Genomic DNA, 19,748 nt, shown 5'->3' on the forward strand with positions numbered 1-19,748 from the left:
AGTCAGTTATCCCTTATATAAAAAATTGAAATACAACACAGTTGGCATACTGAGTCTCAACTAAACATTTTTAAATCTCTGACTTTTCAACAAGATCAAGTACTTTAACAGCCAGCCAATCAGGAATTAGGTCATCCTGCTTCTTCTAGAAAATCCTTGGCCAGAACTGGATTCATCAACAAGTTTATTTCCATTAAACGTACAGCCCCCTGTCTTGGAACTGTGAACATGTTTACAAGAATGACTTCATCTGAATGAGCAAACCAACAGGCATAACAAATATTGGTATTTAAAATGTTATTTAGTAAATGACCCTTACAATCAATAATCATGAAAATGAAGAAACATAATATAGGTATATATATATATATATATATATATATATATATATATATATATATATATATATATATATATATATATATATATATACCAATACCAAAACATTAAAATGTTACGAAAAAAGAAAACAACGGCAGAAGCAAATTTTATTATCTTCGCAAACTTATAGTGGCATATATTTTCAGAGAAAAAAAGGCAATTTGGATAATATCTTCTCCGCAGCCAATTCTCTCTTTCCCACCAGAGGCTTTGCCTGCAAGGAAATTATAATTTGTCTAGCAGCATGGATAATAAAGGCAGAATAAAATCCATTTTATCAAGGAAAATTAGGTAATTGTTCATTTGTTTGTTTTCAAAGGGATTGCAAAACTTTCACTTGTCAATCTTTGCTAAATTATCACTTCCTACTTATAACAGCTTATTTACAAACCGTGCGTATACGGTAAGGTGCACATTAGCTGTCTGGATATGGAGTCTTTTTTAACCAAGGTTTCGAGATAATAAGCATGCTTGGCTTCGTACGAGTTTAATCTTTGGAAATTACCCCCCTCTGTAATGTGTACCAGAGCGTCGCATTCCACTTTTTTGGCCTATGTATTATATTGATTATTCGAAATCACAAGTAAATGTAAAAATGGACAAAAGTTACACGCAATAAAAATCTCTCATTATTTAGAGAATATTTGAAGTGATTCTTTGCAAAAAACCTAGTGTTGGAGTTTTGTAGTGTATGTTTCTCATCACCTTCACAAAATCGCTTAAATTGTCAACAACGGAAGGCAAATTAACGCTAGGGGGTACCCAGTGTCTCATTTTAAATAACAACGGATTCTGAAATTATGCAAGTTGTGGTAGAGGTGACGTTTCATTTTCACTTCGTTGTTGACAAATTAATTGATCTCGGATGCAATTTGTTTTTAGAAAACAGCAACCATAATGCATAGCGGCATATAACTTCCGCTTGCACAATAGCTGAGCATATTACTTACGTTTCTGCATTGACTTGGAAAGTCGAATATATGCGGGGTGTTTACATGCGGCTTGTAATTCGTAAATATGTAATTCATAAATTCATGTTCCTGTTCTGAAAAAGAAACAGCATTTGGGCAGTAAGATTACAAAAGAGAATATATATGAGCATATATATATATATATATATATATATATATATATATATATATATATATATATATATATATATATATATATATATATATATATATATATATATATATACCACAGTTTAAATGAAATATATATATATATATATATATATATATATATATATATATATATATATATATATATATATATATATATTAAATGTATTCAAAACTGTGAAAAGGAAAGATTTTTCGTGCAAACACAATGATAGGAACCATGATACTATTTTAAGTTGGAGTGGGTCAATCAAATGCTAGTTAATGACAGAAAATTGTTTTCTTTTCTGACTGCGTTTTTGTTCCTATATATTGGTGATCTGTATTGTATCTTATATTGAGAGTTCGATAACTGTATTTACTATTTAGAAGGTCAACACCAATTCATGCACAAATGGGTACAAATAGGCACAAGCCACGAGAAATGTTGTTGAAATTATTTCTTATGCAGTATACAACTGGTCCACATCTTCAAATGCATTCAATTTATGTCTGCCGTAGCATACACATATGTATAAAGATCACAGACACACAAAAGAAAAGGCATGTCTTTCATTTGTTTTTAACCTTGCTACTATATAGTCTCTATTACTGGAAGATATGGTAGGGTGAGTCGATCTCACTGAACTTATAAAGATCTTATGATTCACAAGTCAAAAACCTGGGATTAATCCTGTCTGGAGTATCGGGTTTAGAAATGAAACATATATAAGCATCGTTACGTCTGATGTGCACTCAATGTATTTATTGATAACTGTTTCACTTGAAGCTGTTTTAATTATTATTATTATTATTAGTAGTAGTAGTAGTAGTAGTAGCAGTATCCTTGGAGTAAGACAAAGCAAGGGTCTGTTACTTTTCTTATTTTCAGTATTTTAAATGATTTAGAAGAGGAATTTATACTTCATGGTATATAGTGCATTAACATTGGTGTGATAAAAAGAGTCTTTCGTTCTATTTTATGCTGATATTAGTGTTATATTTTCTAGTTCTCATGCATTTGTTCAAAATACTTTAGACGTTTTGAATGAATATTTCAGAAGATGGAAACGTAAAGTAAAAGTTTCTAAAAATAATGTTATAATATTTTAGAAATGTAGTTGCTTCCCAATATGTATGGGGTTAGTTACGTTGATGCGACACTGACACTAGAAATAGTAAACAAATGTACATATCTGCATACAGTTCAAACATAAATGGGATATTTTGATAAAGCACGGATTATGCTGACCAAGCCCGTAAAGCAATATTTTTTTACCAAGATGTATTTAATGAGTCTCTTATCTCAAGATACGTAAATGAATGAGTGTTTTTGATAAATCAATATCACTAGCATTGAAACTATTCGTGTGAGGTATGGGGTTTAAAATCTGCTAATAATATTGATATTTACAGGTTTGTAAGGAAAAAAATATTTGAGTTAAGAGATGCATCCATATTCATTTTATTTATGGTGATGTTGGACGTACATGTGTTATTGTTTACTGTTTTAAATTTAGTGATATTATATCTCGATTGCAAGTGTGATCGCATAGACTTTGAATTAAGGCTGTTGGGTGCCAAAACTGTACAAACCAACTGAAGAAAGATTATGTTCCATATGCAATACACTAGAGAAGGGAATTCTAGTATGTCAGTTATATAAAGATTTAAGGATTAAGTAAATAGATAAGTAGTATTGGAAAATATCAAATATATTTAAATTTATTTATTGTCAACTTATAAAATATTATAATTATACGCAAAATAATAATTGATATGTTTAATTCCTTTTAAATAAGAAATGAAATTCTATATCTAAACAACTGTTCTTTGATAATTATGATGATGATGAAGGCGACGGTAATACTACTATTACAACTACTACTACTACTAGTAATACTACAACTACTACTAATACTACTACTAATAATAATAATACTAATAATAACAATGTTAATTATTATTATTATTATTATTATTATTATTATTATTATTCCCAAATATGCAAAATTATATTACAAAATTAATATATCTAAATTCTTGGTTTCCAGATGAATCTTTCGCAGAAATCCTTTTCAGTTGAAAAATATATATGTGCGCGCGCGCGCGCGCGTGTGTGTGTGTGTGTCTAACCATGTTAATGTATTGCACTATGGTGTACTTTTTGCCAAGTTTGTATCTTCACGGACCATTTTTTATAAGATATCTAACAGTTATAATAGTTTTATATATATATATATATATATATATATATATATATATATATATATATATATATATATATATATATATATAACTATCATAACTGTTAGATCATTTTTAATTCGTACTCTGTTTAAATGCGAACCCAGGTCCGTGGGTAAACGATACCTATCGCCTTCCTTTCATACACCAGTCCATGTTTCATCACAACAAAGCACACATCTCATTTATCTAAATAGTCATTTATACAGTCGCGTTTACCCGCGAACTTGAGTTTGAATCTCCGTAGAATACGAATTAAAAATTATCTAACCTGTGTGATAGTATTATTTGTAATAAAAATTATTTCTGCTTACTATAATCAAGTTTCTCCTATGGAGTCCAGGGATAGCACTTTCCATTCTGTCTGGTGTATATTTATAATTCTCTCTCTCTCTCTCTCTCTTACTGAGACGAAATGCCAAGGTTTGAAAAGAAAACTTGAAAACAGGGAGCCTTATATACCCGATTTCACAACCCTCGTTTCGTTTTAATGAAACATTTATACATCTTGTGGTAAATCATTGATACAGCGTACCTGCTGTACATATTATTATTATTATTATTATTATTATTATTATTTTAGTAGTAGTAGAGTAGTGGTATATATATATATATATATATATATATATATATATATATATATATATATATATATATATATACCTGTGTATGTGTATGTGTGACCTTTTACAGCGTACCTGCTATACATGTTATTATTATTATTATTATTATTATTATTAGTAGTAGTAGTAGTAGTAGTAGTAGTAGTAGTAGTGAAAGTAATAATAGTATTATTATATATACGTGTGTGTGTGTGTGTGTGTGACCTTTTAGCCCCATCCACTGCCTTGTGGAATACATTCAAGTCCAAAACGGTCTTATCATTTTCTCATCTGTGAATTTGTATCAGAAATGATGACTCGTCATAATCGATGTTTACAGTTTATGTTACCAGCTGACTTCGCTAATAGTTTGCTTTCGTTTCAGTTTATTATCTACCTTCTCAATCTCTATCCTTCTTATTTTTTTCTAGTCAAGTGCTCCGTATTACCCCACCCCTACCAACTCGCGTTTACCAACTTGTCAAGTGGTTTAATAGCTGTATAACGGAAAGATAGCGGGTATGTTCTTGACCACAACGGAAATAAATTTAAAAAAGTTTAGATTAAACCGCATCAGTCTAAAACAGTCGGGATTTAAACACGTATTGAAAATTGTAATTTTAACCTGGAGAGAGAGAGAGAGAGAGAGAGAGTCTGCAAGAATGTTAATTAAAGCAGAATAATGACTTAGATGGAATCTCAGACCGGGACTTGCCCCCAGCCACGGAGGAAGTCGAGCGAACCATCAAAATGATCAACTCTGGCAAGGCACCAGGCGCGGCTGGAGTTCCTGTTGAACACTTCAAAGCAGCTGGCCATAAGGTACTTGAGGCACTGCACAGCATCCATATTAATATGTGGGGTGATGAGTCCATATCACAGGAGTTTAAAGGCGCAATGATTGTCACCTTATTCAAAAATAACAGGAACAAAGCTCACTGCAGCAACTATCGAGGCATATCACTCCTGTTGATTGCAGTCCTTTTCAACCGTCTGGTCGGTAAAGTCTAAGAAGCCATACTGCCGGAGGCCCAATGTGGCTTCAGACCAGATCGGAGCACGATCGACTTGACCTTCACAGTGAGACAAATACAGGAAAAGTGCATTGAACAAAACATGAACGTCTACGTTGTCGTGATAGACCTCACAAAGGCATTCGATATGGTCAACATAGATGCACTATGGGTCATCTTAGTACCACTCTTTTGCCATAAGAAGTTCATTATGATGATCCGACTTTTCCACGATCGCATGACAGGACTTCTTCATTACAATGTTTCTAATGGCGTGAAGCAGGGATGCGCTCTCATTCCAGTATTACTTAACATATTCGTCACATGTGTCCTAAACCATGCTACACGTGATCTCCAGAAATGAGTACATAAAGTACAGACTTAATGGATCTCTCTCCGACCTTCGCCAACTGAATGCCCGGTCCAAAACAATGGAGAAACGTATTCTTGAAACACTTATTGCGGATGACTGTGCTCTCATGACACCCACAGAAGCAGATATCCAGATCATCGTTACTCGCTTCGCGGAAGCCTCGAGATTCTTCGGACTCACTATCAGTCTGAACAAGACAAAGGTACTTCTCCAACCTGTCCCAGGCACCATATCTCGCCCTCCAATTGTGTCTATCGAAGACACCCAACTGAAAACTGTCGATCACGTCAAGTACCTTGGAAGAATCATATCTTAAAATGGATCGCTAGGCAAAGAGGTAATGACACGCATCACCAGCGCCAGTCAGTCATTAGAATGTCCCCACTCTCGCGTGTTGAATCACTTGAATATCCAACTGTTCTTAAAGGTATATAAAGCAGTTGTGCTAACAAGCTTCCCATATGGATGTGAGACCTGGACAATATACAAGAAGCACATCAAGCAGCTTGAGCGTTTCGACCCGAGAGCCCGGCGCTGGATTATGGATGTCAGATGGCAAGACAGAGTGACGAACCTAGAAGTGCTGGATAGAGCAGACTTAACCAGTATCGAAGCGATGGTCATGAGAGCCCAACTCCGGTGAACCGATCATGTCATCCTTATGAAGGAGTCTCGAATGCCACGTTATACTTTGCATGGAGCACTATCTAGTGGTCACAGAAACATTGGTCGTCCGAAGAAAAGATTTAAAGACAGTATAAGATGCTGATCGTTATCTGTGACAAAAATCGAGTCCTGCGCCAAGGATAGACCTGGCTGTCGTGCAGCTGTTATTAATGGGTGCAAAATCTTCAAGGATGCCCGCAGAACCAAAAGCGCCGACGCCAGGGAACGCAAGAAAGCATCAACGTTAAGAACCAGCCCATGCCTCCAGTGTACACACTGCTCCAAGACATGCGCATCTCTTATCGGACTCATCAGCCACTTGAGGACCCATCAGCGAAGAGCAGAGCAGGATTGACTTCATCGAGCCCGATGGTCACCCAGTGATGATAATGTTGACTATTTACTTGACAGTGAAAATGAAATCTATATACATTTGTCATGATGAGCATACACTTGACAGCGAAGAAATAATCTATGGACATTTTCATGGTGTCTCTTCACTTGACAGTGAAATTAAGAGATACAGACATTGTCATGGTGTCCATTCACTTGACAGTGAAAATACGATCTATATACATTTGTTTTATTGACCATACACTTCATAGTGAAAAAAGATCTCTAGACAATGTCATGTTGTCTATTCACATGACAGTGAAAATGAGATCTCTTTACATTGTCATGTTGACCATGCACTTGACAGTGAAGAAAGGATTCATAAACATTGTCATGTTGATTATAGACTTGACATAGAAACTGAGATATCTAGACATTGTCATGTTGACCATAGGCGTGACAGTGATAATGAGATATCTAGACACTATCATGTTGACCATACACTTGAAGTTAAAGTGAGATCTATAGATACTGTCATGCTGACCATACACTTGACAGTGAAAATGAAATCATAGATATTTGTCATATTGATCATTACACTTCATAGTGAAAATGGGATCGATAGACATTGTCACGTTGTCCATGCACAAGAAAGTGAAAATGGCATATATACATTGTCATGTTGACCATTCACTTGACAGTGAAAATGACATATATAGACATTGTCATGTTGACCATACACTTGACAGTGAAAATAAGATCTATAGACATTGTCATGTTGACCATACAATTGACAGTGAAGATGAGATCTATTGATAATGTCATGTTGACCATTAACTTGAGAGTGAAAATGAAATCTCTTCATCTGTCCAGATAAAGTTGTCATAGCAACTAGAATTGTTGCTGAGTCAGAAATTGCTTTGAAAATGAAAATCACATGAATTTTTAAACACCATTTGGGGAAAGCATTACTTTAGCACTGGCCGTGGCTTTATTAGTTGATCTTCTTTGGTCAAAGGAACTATGGTCACGCTGGTGTCTAGGGAAGAAGTAAGTTAAAACGGCTATTAATGTAACTACCATCAACAGCACGGACATATTTGGGTTTGTAAGTGGTATCTGATACTCTCCTAATGTATGAATGTTTAGAGAAATGGAGAGCATAGAGAAACGAAGATGTTTTCACAGACCGACTGATTGATTTAATAATTTCTTAATCTTCCCATTTCTATTTTAGAACTTTTTTGTATAATTTGAAGCTTTACGTGAATCAAATGATCTTCGGATACTAATATTTTCAGTGTGTTAACACCGAGAGGCAATATTGCTCAAGTAAGATTTATTTCAGTCTGACTGCGTCACACAAGGAAACAAGATAAGGAAGACATGTGGTCCTGCGTCATACAGTCAATGTGGTATGTCAGAGATAATTCAACTAAAGTGACCAAGTTGATAGTATGGAATTCTGTCACACGGACAAGCCGGTATGTTGAAGATTGTCGATCGAGAGAGAGAGAGAGAGAGAGAGAGAGAGAGAGAGAGATTATTGAGTTACGATACGTCATGCTCCTTTGCATTAATTATTTAATTCAACAAGAAATAAAAGCCCATAGCAAAGCTTACATTTCATTTTCAGTTTCCTTGCCTTTTAAAATCACGTATTACACCCAACCAACACTATCTCTTCGATACTGACCAGGGGTCACAAAACCATATTCTCCACATGAAATATATCTGTTCTTGCCGTGACTGTGTATAAATGAAATGTAGTCAGGTTCTTCAAAAGGTAGTTGCAACTGACATAATTGTACATATGAACTTTGACCCCTTTCTGAGACTCTTGGTGATGAAACGGAAGTCTTTACTTCTATACCATAAGGATAACTTGGTAATACGTAGAGTTTTGCAAAATGTGTTTGAGTTGTTTATAAGCAGCTATAGCGATTAAAACAGACCGGCTGAGCTACTTAATGAGCTGGCACCAACTATGGTATTATCTTCAAATTTGGCGATATTCCGTGCAAACAAGTTAGGACTGCTATTTCATTCCAAGCTGACACGTTTGAAAACAAACACTTCAGTAATACCTTTTAATATTATCTCATTTTTGTGTACCGTGTATACACGATTGTAAGTCATATACAAATGCGAACATCTAGGACATGATCTACCCTCATATAATGTGCGAGAAGATCAGGGTCAGTGCCGAAATAAACACTGTGGAGGCCCTTAGCTCTTAGGCAGTCGATACCTTGCACACACACACACACACTATGCAGATTATCTCCCAATACGTTTTATCAATATTATTTTGATCCATTATCGCGTGGCCCCTAGGCCGGTGCATACTCTGCCACACACACTATGCAGATTATCTCCCAATACGTTTTATCAATATTATTTTGATCCATTATCGCGGGGCCCCTAGGCCGGTGCATACTCTGCCTATTTGGTAATCCGGTAGTGATTAGGGTCTGTGATTTTCGTTCTACTGATTAGTGTTGGCAAACTACAAAGACCCAGATGTGCCAACCCATTATGGCCGCTTGACTAAAGTAAAAGTAATATCTAATTGTTCCGAGAAATGTGTTAAATATGTTTGACATCTGTGAACAATGTTTGACATATGTGAACAATGGGTGGCGTTATAGCACTCTTTACCTAAAAAAAAACCACAAAAAGACCAATGCTAACAACAGGTATACTGATATATTAACATCGTAACTTCTCAAAGTATTTCCTTATGTATTCACTTATAAGTCGAATCCAACAGCAAACTGCCTAAAGATCAAGGTCTGTGCTGTTTGCATGTGGATCCAACTTATAAGCTAGTACATACGGGACATCAAATAGCATTCATAATGATACTTGCTTTCGAACGAATGATATTATCGAGATATGCCATTTTAATCTTAATATTTGTCCTCTCGAAACTTAAGTAATGGTCTCTATCAAATGGGACGGGCTAGTTTTTTATCTTCCTTTCTCCTCTCTGTCCATCCACATGATCATGAACGTGTATCTTCGTTTAATTTAATATATTAAGATGTGTAAGACGATAAATTTAGATACACGCTTCCTTCACAATTATAAAATAGACACAAAAGTTATGATATTTTCAAACTAATTATATCCAATTAATTGGACCAAAATTGTTACAATAGGATCGTTAAAAGCTAACCTATTTTATACGATGTAAAATATAAATTGTATATCAATTTATTCTTTAGCTATGTAATTATCTATTAAATGAAGTGTATGCAGACAAAATGATCTTATATTCATCGAAAATGAGAAAAATTATCTTATTATATTTTATAATTTCACGATAAGTTATGATATTTAAAGTAAAATTATTATGCAGCATAAACTAACTAAAATAAAAATATTTATTAACTCATCGATGTTTGTACGCAAGATTGAATATACGAATCAATGAATGAAATATCTGCATGTAATTATAGGCTTCGACCAAAATTTGGGTCCTGACTACACCTATATGGAGGGGGATTACCGCCATAATTCTATGCATGTATTTCCTAATCTTCCTTGATATTATTAAATACACGCATATAATCATTGCGGTAATCCCCCTCCATACACCTAAACATACATAGATATCGCTGTAATTAGAAGGTTCAACTAAGCAGTACACTGTAGTCCATTTCAAGGTGAGCTACATAGTGCGCATTGGTTCACTTTGCTGTATTAGTTCATGCTTAGTTCAGACTAATTACAAATTTATTACAATAGGGATTGCTGCCTACCATTACTACAAAATTATGCGTAAGGCAGGGAAATTTCTACCCTTCTCTGGGTTGCAACTGCATGGAAAATTCTGCAGGAGCAACCGTACATTGCAGATGATAATAATAATAAAGCTGTACCTTAACTAATAAATGTCAATCAATACAAATTATGTATTACTATCATAACCAGCTAGTTATACGTATACAAGTATATATTGTCAAAATAAGAACACAACAAAGTTGTTGTACTTCAGTTCAGTAGGTACCTTAGCAATCTCAAGGCCGGTAACTAATAGCTGTTTTCAAAATGAGCCTGAAGATGATGAATAAAGTTACGTCGTTGACAAGTTCAACGAAATGTATAATTTAAACATTTAAGGATTACTTCACATCAATTTAATATGCAAACAAAACTATAAACAATTGCTTTGCACTGGTGGACGGTAGGTATTGCTGAATTAAACTCGATGAGAAATCTGTGATAAATGAGTTTTGCTTTGGGAAAATTTACTTGGTTACACTTCCTGTCTATTAAAATAATTTACTTGGCTACACTTCCTGTCTATTAAAACAATTTACTTGGCTACACTTCCTGTCTATTAAAATAATTTACTTGGCTACACTTCCTGTCTATTAAAATAATTTACTTGGTTACACTTCCTGTCTATTAAAATAATTTACTTGGTTACACTTCCTGTCTATTAAAATAATTTACTTGGCTACACTTCCTGTCTATTAAAATAATTTACTTGGCTACACTTTCTGTTTATTACTATAATGTATTTTAACAAACGGTTTAAGTGTTTATCATACGCTGATATTAAACTTCATCACACGCTTGGTGCTAAAACATATTTTTTATAAAAAAAACTCCGTTCTTTCTACAGTTTAGATGCTCGCGTCATGTGGTCTCCGAGGCTGAGAAAATCAGTAAACCCAAAGGAAACACCCACAGTTGATTTAACTCTGGACAACATAAATGTGAAGCAAGCGCTGTACCAGAGTTCTACAGAGACCCGATGATTTCATTTGTGTGTTAATATTCCCAAAACCACCACCAAGTGTCACAAGCTTCCACTTACTATCAAGACTGATCTCCGTTCCGTACAAACTTTGGAATATCGGCGTGCAAGTACTTGGGATAACAGTAAACACAGATGTCATCCCATTGATTACGCCCCTCCACCTCTGTATTGGAATCCCGTCGGTTGTTGACCCCAGGGTTAGAGTACTCTCCAAGATAAAGTGTTCTCAAAATAAAACAGAGACAGTATCACAAGAACCGTATGGAGCGATCGATATATATATATATATATATATATATATATATATATATATATATATATATATATATATATATATATATATATATTAGAATATTTGATAGTGCTAACATAATTTTCGGAAATACGTATAAAAAGTATTATCATACAGGTTAGTGAATTTTAATTCATTCTCTACAGATATTCGCACTTAGGTGGCGGGTAAAAGGCACGCATCGCCTAGCCTGTACGCACCAACCCCTACACCATTTCAACCATGCATACATCACCAAAGCAATTATGCAACAAAGTCGGTGGTATAGACATTTGTGTGTAGCGGACACACCTGCATATCGGCTTATTAATTAATTATCATCTAAGTACACAGACATTCCGAATTAATACAAAATAAAGGTATATATACAAAGAATTTCCACATATTTTGCAAACACCAATTGATTTGGGAATCGTTCTGATACCATATGGATGATGTACAATCCATACACATTAACGTTTGTAGATAGATTTAGAAGATACAATTTCTACATAACTTTTATTTAACATCATGTAGTAGTTAAAATTATAGCACACAAAAAATATCTTACAAAAAAGGAACAAAGAAAACTGTGTTATGTATATCTATATGTTGGGTAACCTTTGTTACAAGGCTGTATCTATATTGTAATTTGTGCTCATGACTGTAAATTGTAGTGATCATTTATAAACAATATATTAAATAGCTATTTAGTTTTTGGTCCATGGGTGATGATTTTATGTTAAGATATTGAGCTATAGTTAGGTATTTACAGGTTAAATTCATCCCATATATTGAACTCGTTGACAAGTTTGGAGTTATATCTAATTGGCTAGTGAGGTCCAATAGTTTCTTAGAAGAATTAGGTTATTTCCCATTCGATGGGTCGGTCAGGTGGGTTCTTTTACGAAATGGGTATTGTGCAATGTCACGTAGCGATTAGGAAATAATTGCGTTTTATGGATATATGGGTGTATATAGATGGGTAGAGATGGATAATTATTGTATTCTTGTTTCCTGTGTTCTGTATTTACATCAGTCTGCAGATGTGTTTAATGTTATTGAGATACAATTTGAGAGGAAACATTTGTTTGGATTATTCATTTAACTTAACATAGTGTTCATTTGAATAAAGTATTATTCTGGGACTATTGTGAATTTATTCAAAGGTGATCTGTGCAATGGCATTGTGATACATCAGAACGTTTGGCAGACCAGTACATTCGAGAATCTGGAATTCATTCGAAACACTCGATTCATCTGGATTTGACTAGAACATTTTAGGATTATTTGGGATTTAATTCACAAAGCTGGAAGTTCCTCTTTAACTTCAACTTTTTAACTAAGAGAATTCATTATTTACGTTTTACAGAACTTGTTGGGTTTACTTCTTTCTTTTACTAGGTTTATGACTAAAGACTCGTAACATCTGACACAGAAATTAGACAACAACGAAATACAAAGTACCAGTGATGCAATGATTGCACATAATTAACGCGATTGAACTGGTAATACAGCGCAGAAAACAAATTAAAGGGAGAAACCAACAAAAATTCACTTAAATACGGAAAAGCAGTAAATAGAGACTAATTGGATTTACATACGTAAAGTCAATTTCACTTTATTTGCTTAAAATCGAAATAATCGGTTGTTGGTACAGACATAACGACAATACTGCTTTTGTAGATCCGTGAGAAACCCTGGAGCCTTGGTATGTAGCATTGCCTACAGCACACGTGCAGAACACGACAACTGTTTGGCTGATTCTGATTCAAACGTAATAGACTCTTGTTCTAAAGCAGTGGATTATAGTTCTAGAGTAACAGATTCAAGTTCTGAAGTAACGGACTAAAGTTCTAACGTAATGGACTATAATTCCCAAATAATGGACTATATTTCTAAAACAATGGACTATAGTTGCGAAATAATGGACCTCGGATTGAAAAAGTTAACAAGTACAGTTAGTGAAATTTATGTTGAGAAGAGGACCATAGTGATGGTAGTTATTCTATCTGATCTATGGTAGATATTCTATCTGATCTACTAATGGTAGTTATTCTGTCTGATCTACCAATGGTAGTTATTTTATCTGATCTACTAATGGCAGTTATTCTATCTGATCTATGGTAGATATTCTATCTGATCTACTAATGGTAGTTATTCTGTCTGATCTACCAATGGTAGTTATTTTATCTGATCTACTAATGGCAGTTATTCTATCTGTTCTACTAATGGTAGTTATTCTGTCTGATCTGCTATTGGTAGATATTCTGTCTGATCTACCAATGGTAGTTATTCTGTCTGATCTACCCTACCAATGGTAGTTATTCTGTCTGATCAACTAATGGTAGTTATTCTGTCTGATCTACCAATGGTAGTTATTCTATCTGATCTACTAATGGTAGTTATAGTCTGATCTACTATTGGTAGTTATTCTGTCTGATCTACCAATGGTAGTTATTCTGTCTGATCTACCCTACCAATGGTAGTTATTCTGTCTGATCAACTAATGGTAGTTATTCTGTCTGATCTACCAATGGTAGTTATTCTATCTGATCTACTAATGGTAGTTATAGTCTGATCTACTATTGGTAGTTATTCTGTCTGATCTACTATTGGTAGTTATTCTGTCTGATCTACCCTACCAATGGTAGTTATTCTGTCTGATCTACCAATGGTAGTTATTCTGTCTGATCTACTAATGGTAGTTATTCTGTCTGATCTACTAATGGTAGTTATTCTGTCTGATCTACTAATTGTAGTTATTCTGTCTGATCTACCAATGGTAATTATTCTGTCTGATCTACTAATGGTAGTTATTTTATCTGATCTATCAATGGTAGTTATTCTGTCTGATCTACTTATTCGATCAGACACTCGAATAACAGTCGGTGATTTAGATAAGTAAAAGAAAATAATTGCCATCACGACGTAAACAAGCGGTCATTTATCATGATATCATTGGTTGCGGGAGAAAACTATGTGAGAGCATCTAAAACAATTAAGATCATTTAATACTTCTAGATGTTTTGCTTACATATCCGACCAAAATGCAAGTAACAAACACGGTAATCCAAAAATTTGTAAAACAGTACATTCAGTTTGGCAAGAAACAAACTGTTCTGAATCAAATGTTTTAAATGCCAGTTTACCAATACTAAAGAGTAAATCTGCTGATGATGATCTGGCTAGCTTAAAAATAATTACGAAGATTTATTAAGCACTTTTTAATTTGTTAATTGAATAAATCACTTTCTCCTCCTATGGAGCAACGTTTTACCACCCCATCTTAGCATTTGCCAAATTTACATATGGCCAGTTTGAGAGGTGATATTGTCATATATATTGCAGCTTGGGTAAAAATTATGGTAACGCTCTTTTTTAAACATCTGTTTTGTGGTTAAATTCATGATATTTCTTTTCTTACTTTTTATTGAAACTTTCAATATTATTTCTGAAAAATCTCTGTGCATTTATTCATTTATCATTTTCAAACTGTTCATGAAACATATACAACAGGTTCGGGTATGTTTCTTTGTTAATTTCGTCGTTTTTCACTTTTCAATCTTTGTGTCATGTTTCAACATTGGATATTGTATCATTCTGTTTTCAGCTTGATACATGCTAGTTCATTTAAATAACCACTTAATTCTCTTTCCTTTTATCAGTGAATACTATTTTCACTGCATGTGCAATGTATCCACTGTGAATCAATTTGTGATGTCCATTAAATTTGGTACAACTTTCTTGTACATCCTATTAAATGCTTCATTTGTGTTTATTTTCATTATCCCAATGTTCTCAGGGACCAGTATTTGTTGCTTTTGAAAAGCAGTTGGTTCCAAATGATATTTCGATTGCGTCTCCTTACTTGGACGCAACCATTGTGATTTTTCTTTGATTGTCCAACATTATGTTTCTAACCACTCATTTTCAGTCCGGCCTGCAACAGTTATGTGATGCAAGAAATGATGTGAACTTGCCTTTCTTCTATATTTAAGCTATCTTACAGGACGATTATTCCGAATATTGTGTTGTGTTTTATCCTAAACGTATTTCATTTCGATTTGCATAGCGTCTCATCTATGCCAAGCCCTATTATCTGCTCCCTGATATCGTCAACAAGTTCCACTGAAACATTAAAGGTCCTGTTGGTGTGCTTTGATTAACAGGTCGTGCGGTATGGCTAAATTCATTTGAGAGATTTCCAGCATCATAGATTTATGTTTGATCTTGTGCATCTCTCACATTGTTCTCGTCGTTGAAAATTTAATTTTTAAGGTCCGGTTTGAAAACTTTTATTTTTGATAAGTAGAAAAAGCACAACTGGAAAATTATTTGTGATTATTTATGGATTATGGAAATCATCTACGGTGTTGAAAAAGTTGAGTCGACAGAACTTAAAGAGTTCAAACATGGATTGGGTGTGGCTATAAAGACATTTTGCTAAATACTTCATCAAAAACAGCTGAAAAACTTAAATGGGAAACAAACAAAAGAATTAATTTAAATCTTTCTAAATCTTAAAGCTCCTAAAGTTTCTACATCATTGTCAGATTTCAGTGTACATTATAACATCGTAATTGGCAAATTTATTACAAATGACAACAGAGATAGTTTATAGAGGAACATAAAACGTTAATATATTACTTAAATTGGAATTGTCTGCTTCTCGGGATTTTTGAAATTTTAATTGGAATTGCCTCTGTTTGATGAAAGTCAAACTTATTGGCTTTTTATAGATAAAAGCCAACGATGGATCAAATGCAAAACAGAAGATAAAAGCAAGGAGAAAATAAGAAATATTGAGAAAATTTTGAATAAAGAAAAAATGTATACTGGTTGTTTTGTCGTTGACTCATTTGTACCTTTAACAACTGTTGTAATAGGTATTATTCATGAGTTACTACTTACTACGCAACAGAGTTTTACAGTTAAAACAGATTCGACAAGATTGATATAATATCCTCAATAATGAAGCTAGCTTTCCTGAATGATTTATCTTTCATTGTGATCTTCTCTCTCTCTAAAGATTGCATAAATGCTTCTTCTCGTGTTTTCACTTGCTATAATGTACAGAGTGCTTGACTAGTGAAAATATTTACTTTGTTGCTGATGATGAGAAACATAATCTGATGAACAACGATCAATATGAAGATTATCTTCGCTAGAACCTTCAGGTTTTGGATAATTTAGCAGCTTACCGAAGCTGCCAATAGAAGAAGTGCCTAGCATTGTCAGTCTTATCTGATTTGAGTTTTATCTCAGTGCTTGTCTTATAAAATTCTTGTACTGTGAATTATTCGGAGGTTTTAATCATTGTACTCTTTTTGTGACGTGCATTGTTTTACGTACTCTCTAAATTCATCATTTCAATATTTCGTGAACTTTCAAAGATGTTCTTTGTTTTCATCGCTTCAGTCTTCTCATTTATTCCTTTTGCCACGATTTATGTTTGCTTCGTTTCTGTTTGAATACAGTTATGCTTTTCACTTATGTAAACAAATAGCCAATGAGGGAATAACAGTAGAATATGACAACAATGAAAGTATTGAAGTTACATCTTTTTGAGACACTACTTAGTACGATACAATCACATGGAATAAACATTAAACCGTGCATCGATGATAATGATACAAGAGTCTACTGAATCACATTCTGTTTATGGCTTTGGAGACCTTCACATTCATAGTTTTTTCATGTTTGCTAAAGTCGTTGCCTGTTAAAAATGTTCTTGACAGAGATTTTATTTTAATGACTCTTAAACGCATTTACGGAGGGTACCATTGAAGGATTGAATATTAGGTTAAAAGATGAAAATGGAATGTGTTTTACGTCTCCACGATATGCCTGTAAGATATATTGTTCACGTCAGACAAATAGTACAATTACGACAGAAATCATACCAGAGGCAGAGTGTCCTAGAGGTACCCCATCTCTGAGAGGTCTTAGTCGAGGCAGAGTGTCTTAGAGGTACCCCATCTCTGAGAGGTCTTAGTCGAGGCAGAGTGTCTTAGAGGTACTCTATCTCTGAGAGGTCTTAGTCGATTTAGGTTTTCCTCTGAGTTTTAAGGCAAACCTAGAGACGAAAGATGGAACACTAGAGCAAACAATTAATACTGAATTAAACCTCTTTAATAAAATAATCAAAAGTTTCGTAATTATGTTTGAACAATGGACGTCACTGATGCATTATAATTCAGATGCAGGATAAAGAGGGTAATAACTCCAACAATACTTGTGAGAGCACAGTAATTTCTGATATCTATATCTTCAAACGATGCCATACCATGTACAAAGTGTGATCGCGATCCATTGAAAACTGCAACTAGATATGCGTTTGCAATATTCTCTGATAGACTATATCCAGCACCAAAACAGATCAAAAACTATACTGATCAATAACTCTAACAAAACTCCTATAAGCACTATGATTTATCAATGAGCTTATCCTCAGATCGTGAGCATATCATGTCCCAAGATTAACGGTGATAAAATCAAATCTGTAAGATCTGTGAAGATGTTTAAACATACTTTGCATTCAGCAGTAAATACAAAAGGGTAATACTCTTACAAAATTGCCGGAGCACAGAGATTTGTCGGTATGCATATTTTTAGGCGATGATCATAACATTAGCTAAATTTCACGGCATCCATCCACAAAAAGGATTAGTTGCGCTAACGAAATTGTGTCAAACACTGCAATAACTCTCATAAACATTGCGTGAATAAAGTGATTAGTCGACACGTGCACCTTCGGGTGAAGACTAGGCTATTTACAAAGTTTCATGGCAAACGATCAAAAGCTGCAGGACAAGTTGCACTAACGATATTTTGCTCCGAACTGAAGGTCGAACGGGCAAGATGGTTACTATATCCTCCCGCCTCTACACAATATTAGCATATTGGCTTTGCAGCATTGTTTCACAATGTATAAATTATTTTAGTAAAATGCGTTTCAAAGAGCCCCTCCCACGTAGCATGACGTGAAAGATCACATTGGATAGTCATTAGAGCAACTGGCTGATGTTTACCAAACTACTGTTTCTGATTAATGACTGTCCGAATTTAGATGAATTATTGAAAAGAAAGAAGCTAACCTAACCAAAATAACGTTTAGTAGCAGCCATTTTGATACATAAATAGAGATCAACGTACAAAACTGCAACTCTGTAATCAAATATTTCAGAGACAACACACTCTTTTTGGTATCTTCCATGGAAGAGAAAACGTGCAATTTAATCTGTCTTTGAAGAAAACCATGTTTTCTATAGTCGAAACAAACGTAGAAATTTTAAAACTGTGAAAGGAAACAGCAGAAATAATTTTTTTCATAAGACTTTGTTATTCATTTGCAAAGAATTCTTGGACGATGTCAATAAGTTTTAAAAGGATTAGTTCTTAAGGTGCATGACTTTATAATACTTACTTGTCCGTTACGTAGTGCATTTATGTTTTCAACCAGAAGTGCTTGTCCTCACATGAACTCGTTGCTGCTTAATTAAGTTTTATGTTTCGCAGCGCATGACTTTGTGATCTGAGTAACTTCATTTCCTAATAATCTTTATTTTGACTAAAATAACAATCTTTAGACATTTCGAATTTCAATTTCTTTTCTTATTGCACATTTTTAATTCATCTGCAGACTTTTTTTCGTTTTCGTCTGTTGTGAATTAACAACGCATTCACCTTAACCTACAACACTCTTTAATTAGAACATCGTTTATTTTATTTTTGAAAAGTCCAGGAACTTTCACGTTCGTTAGTGTTAGTCTAGATATGATGTCCTTTGGAAAGTGTCACAAAACTTGATGTTATCTTCATTTCACAGTGAAATGGTTTTGCTTCAACACAGATAAATAATAGATCTACATCAGCCATTAACAGTCTCATTAGATTATCGTATTCGTTTATCAAATTGATGCCACAGAATTGATATATCGACCACTTACTTAGCTCAAAAACTGTAAAACCTGCTTTAATTGGTC

General features: G+C 34.1%; 1 protein-coding gene across 3 annotated transcripts in view; it reads right to left on the bottom strand.

The window, feature by feature from the left end:
• Positions 1 to 470: 470 nt before the first annotated feature.
• LOC149803337 (uncharacterized) overlaps positions 471 to 19,748 on the bottom strand; it is a 75,055-nt gene continuing 55,777 nt past the window's right edge. For 2 of the 3 annotated variants that reach the window (XM_089951363.1, XM_089951362.1), the window contains 3 exons: positions 11,547 to 11,714; positions 1,332 to 1,426; positions 471 to 595 (listed from right to left, as the gene is read on the bottom strand). In XM_089951363.1, coding sequence (XP_089807489.1) covers positions 524 to 595; positions 1,332 to 1,426; positions 11,547 to 11,714 — 335 coding nt within the window. In that variant the 3' untranslated portion in view covers positions 471 to 523. The remainder of the gene's footprint in view (positions 596 to 1,331; positions 1,427 to 11,546; positions 11,715 to 19,748) is intronic. The other variant, XM_089951364.1, reaches the window with a different exon arrangement.

The sequence above is a fragment of the Sinohyriopsis cumingii genome, chromosome 3, assembly GCF_028554795.1.
Source record: "Sinohyriopsis cumingii isolate HCF-2022 chromosome 3, ASM2855479v2, whole genome shotgun sequence".
NCBI classification, from domain to species: Eukaryota; Metazoa; Mollusca; class Bivalvia; order Unionida; family Unionidae; genus Sinohyriopsis; species Sinohyriopsis cumingii.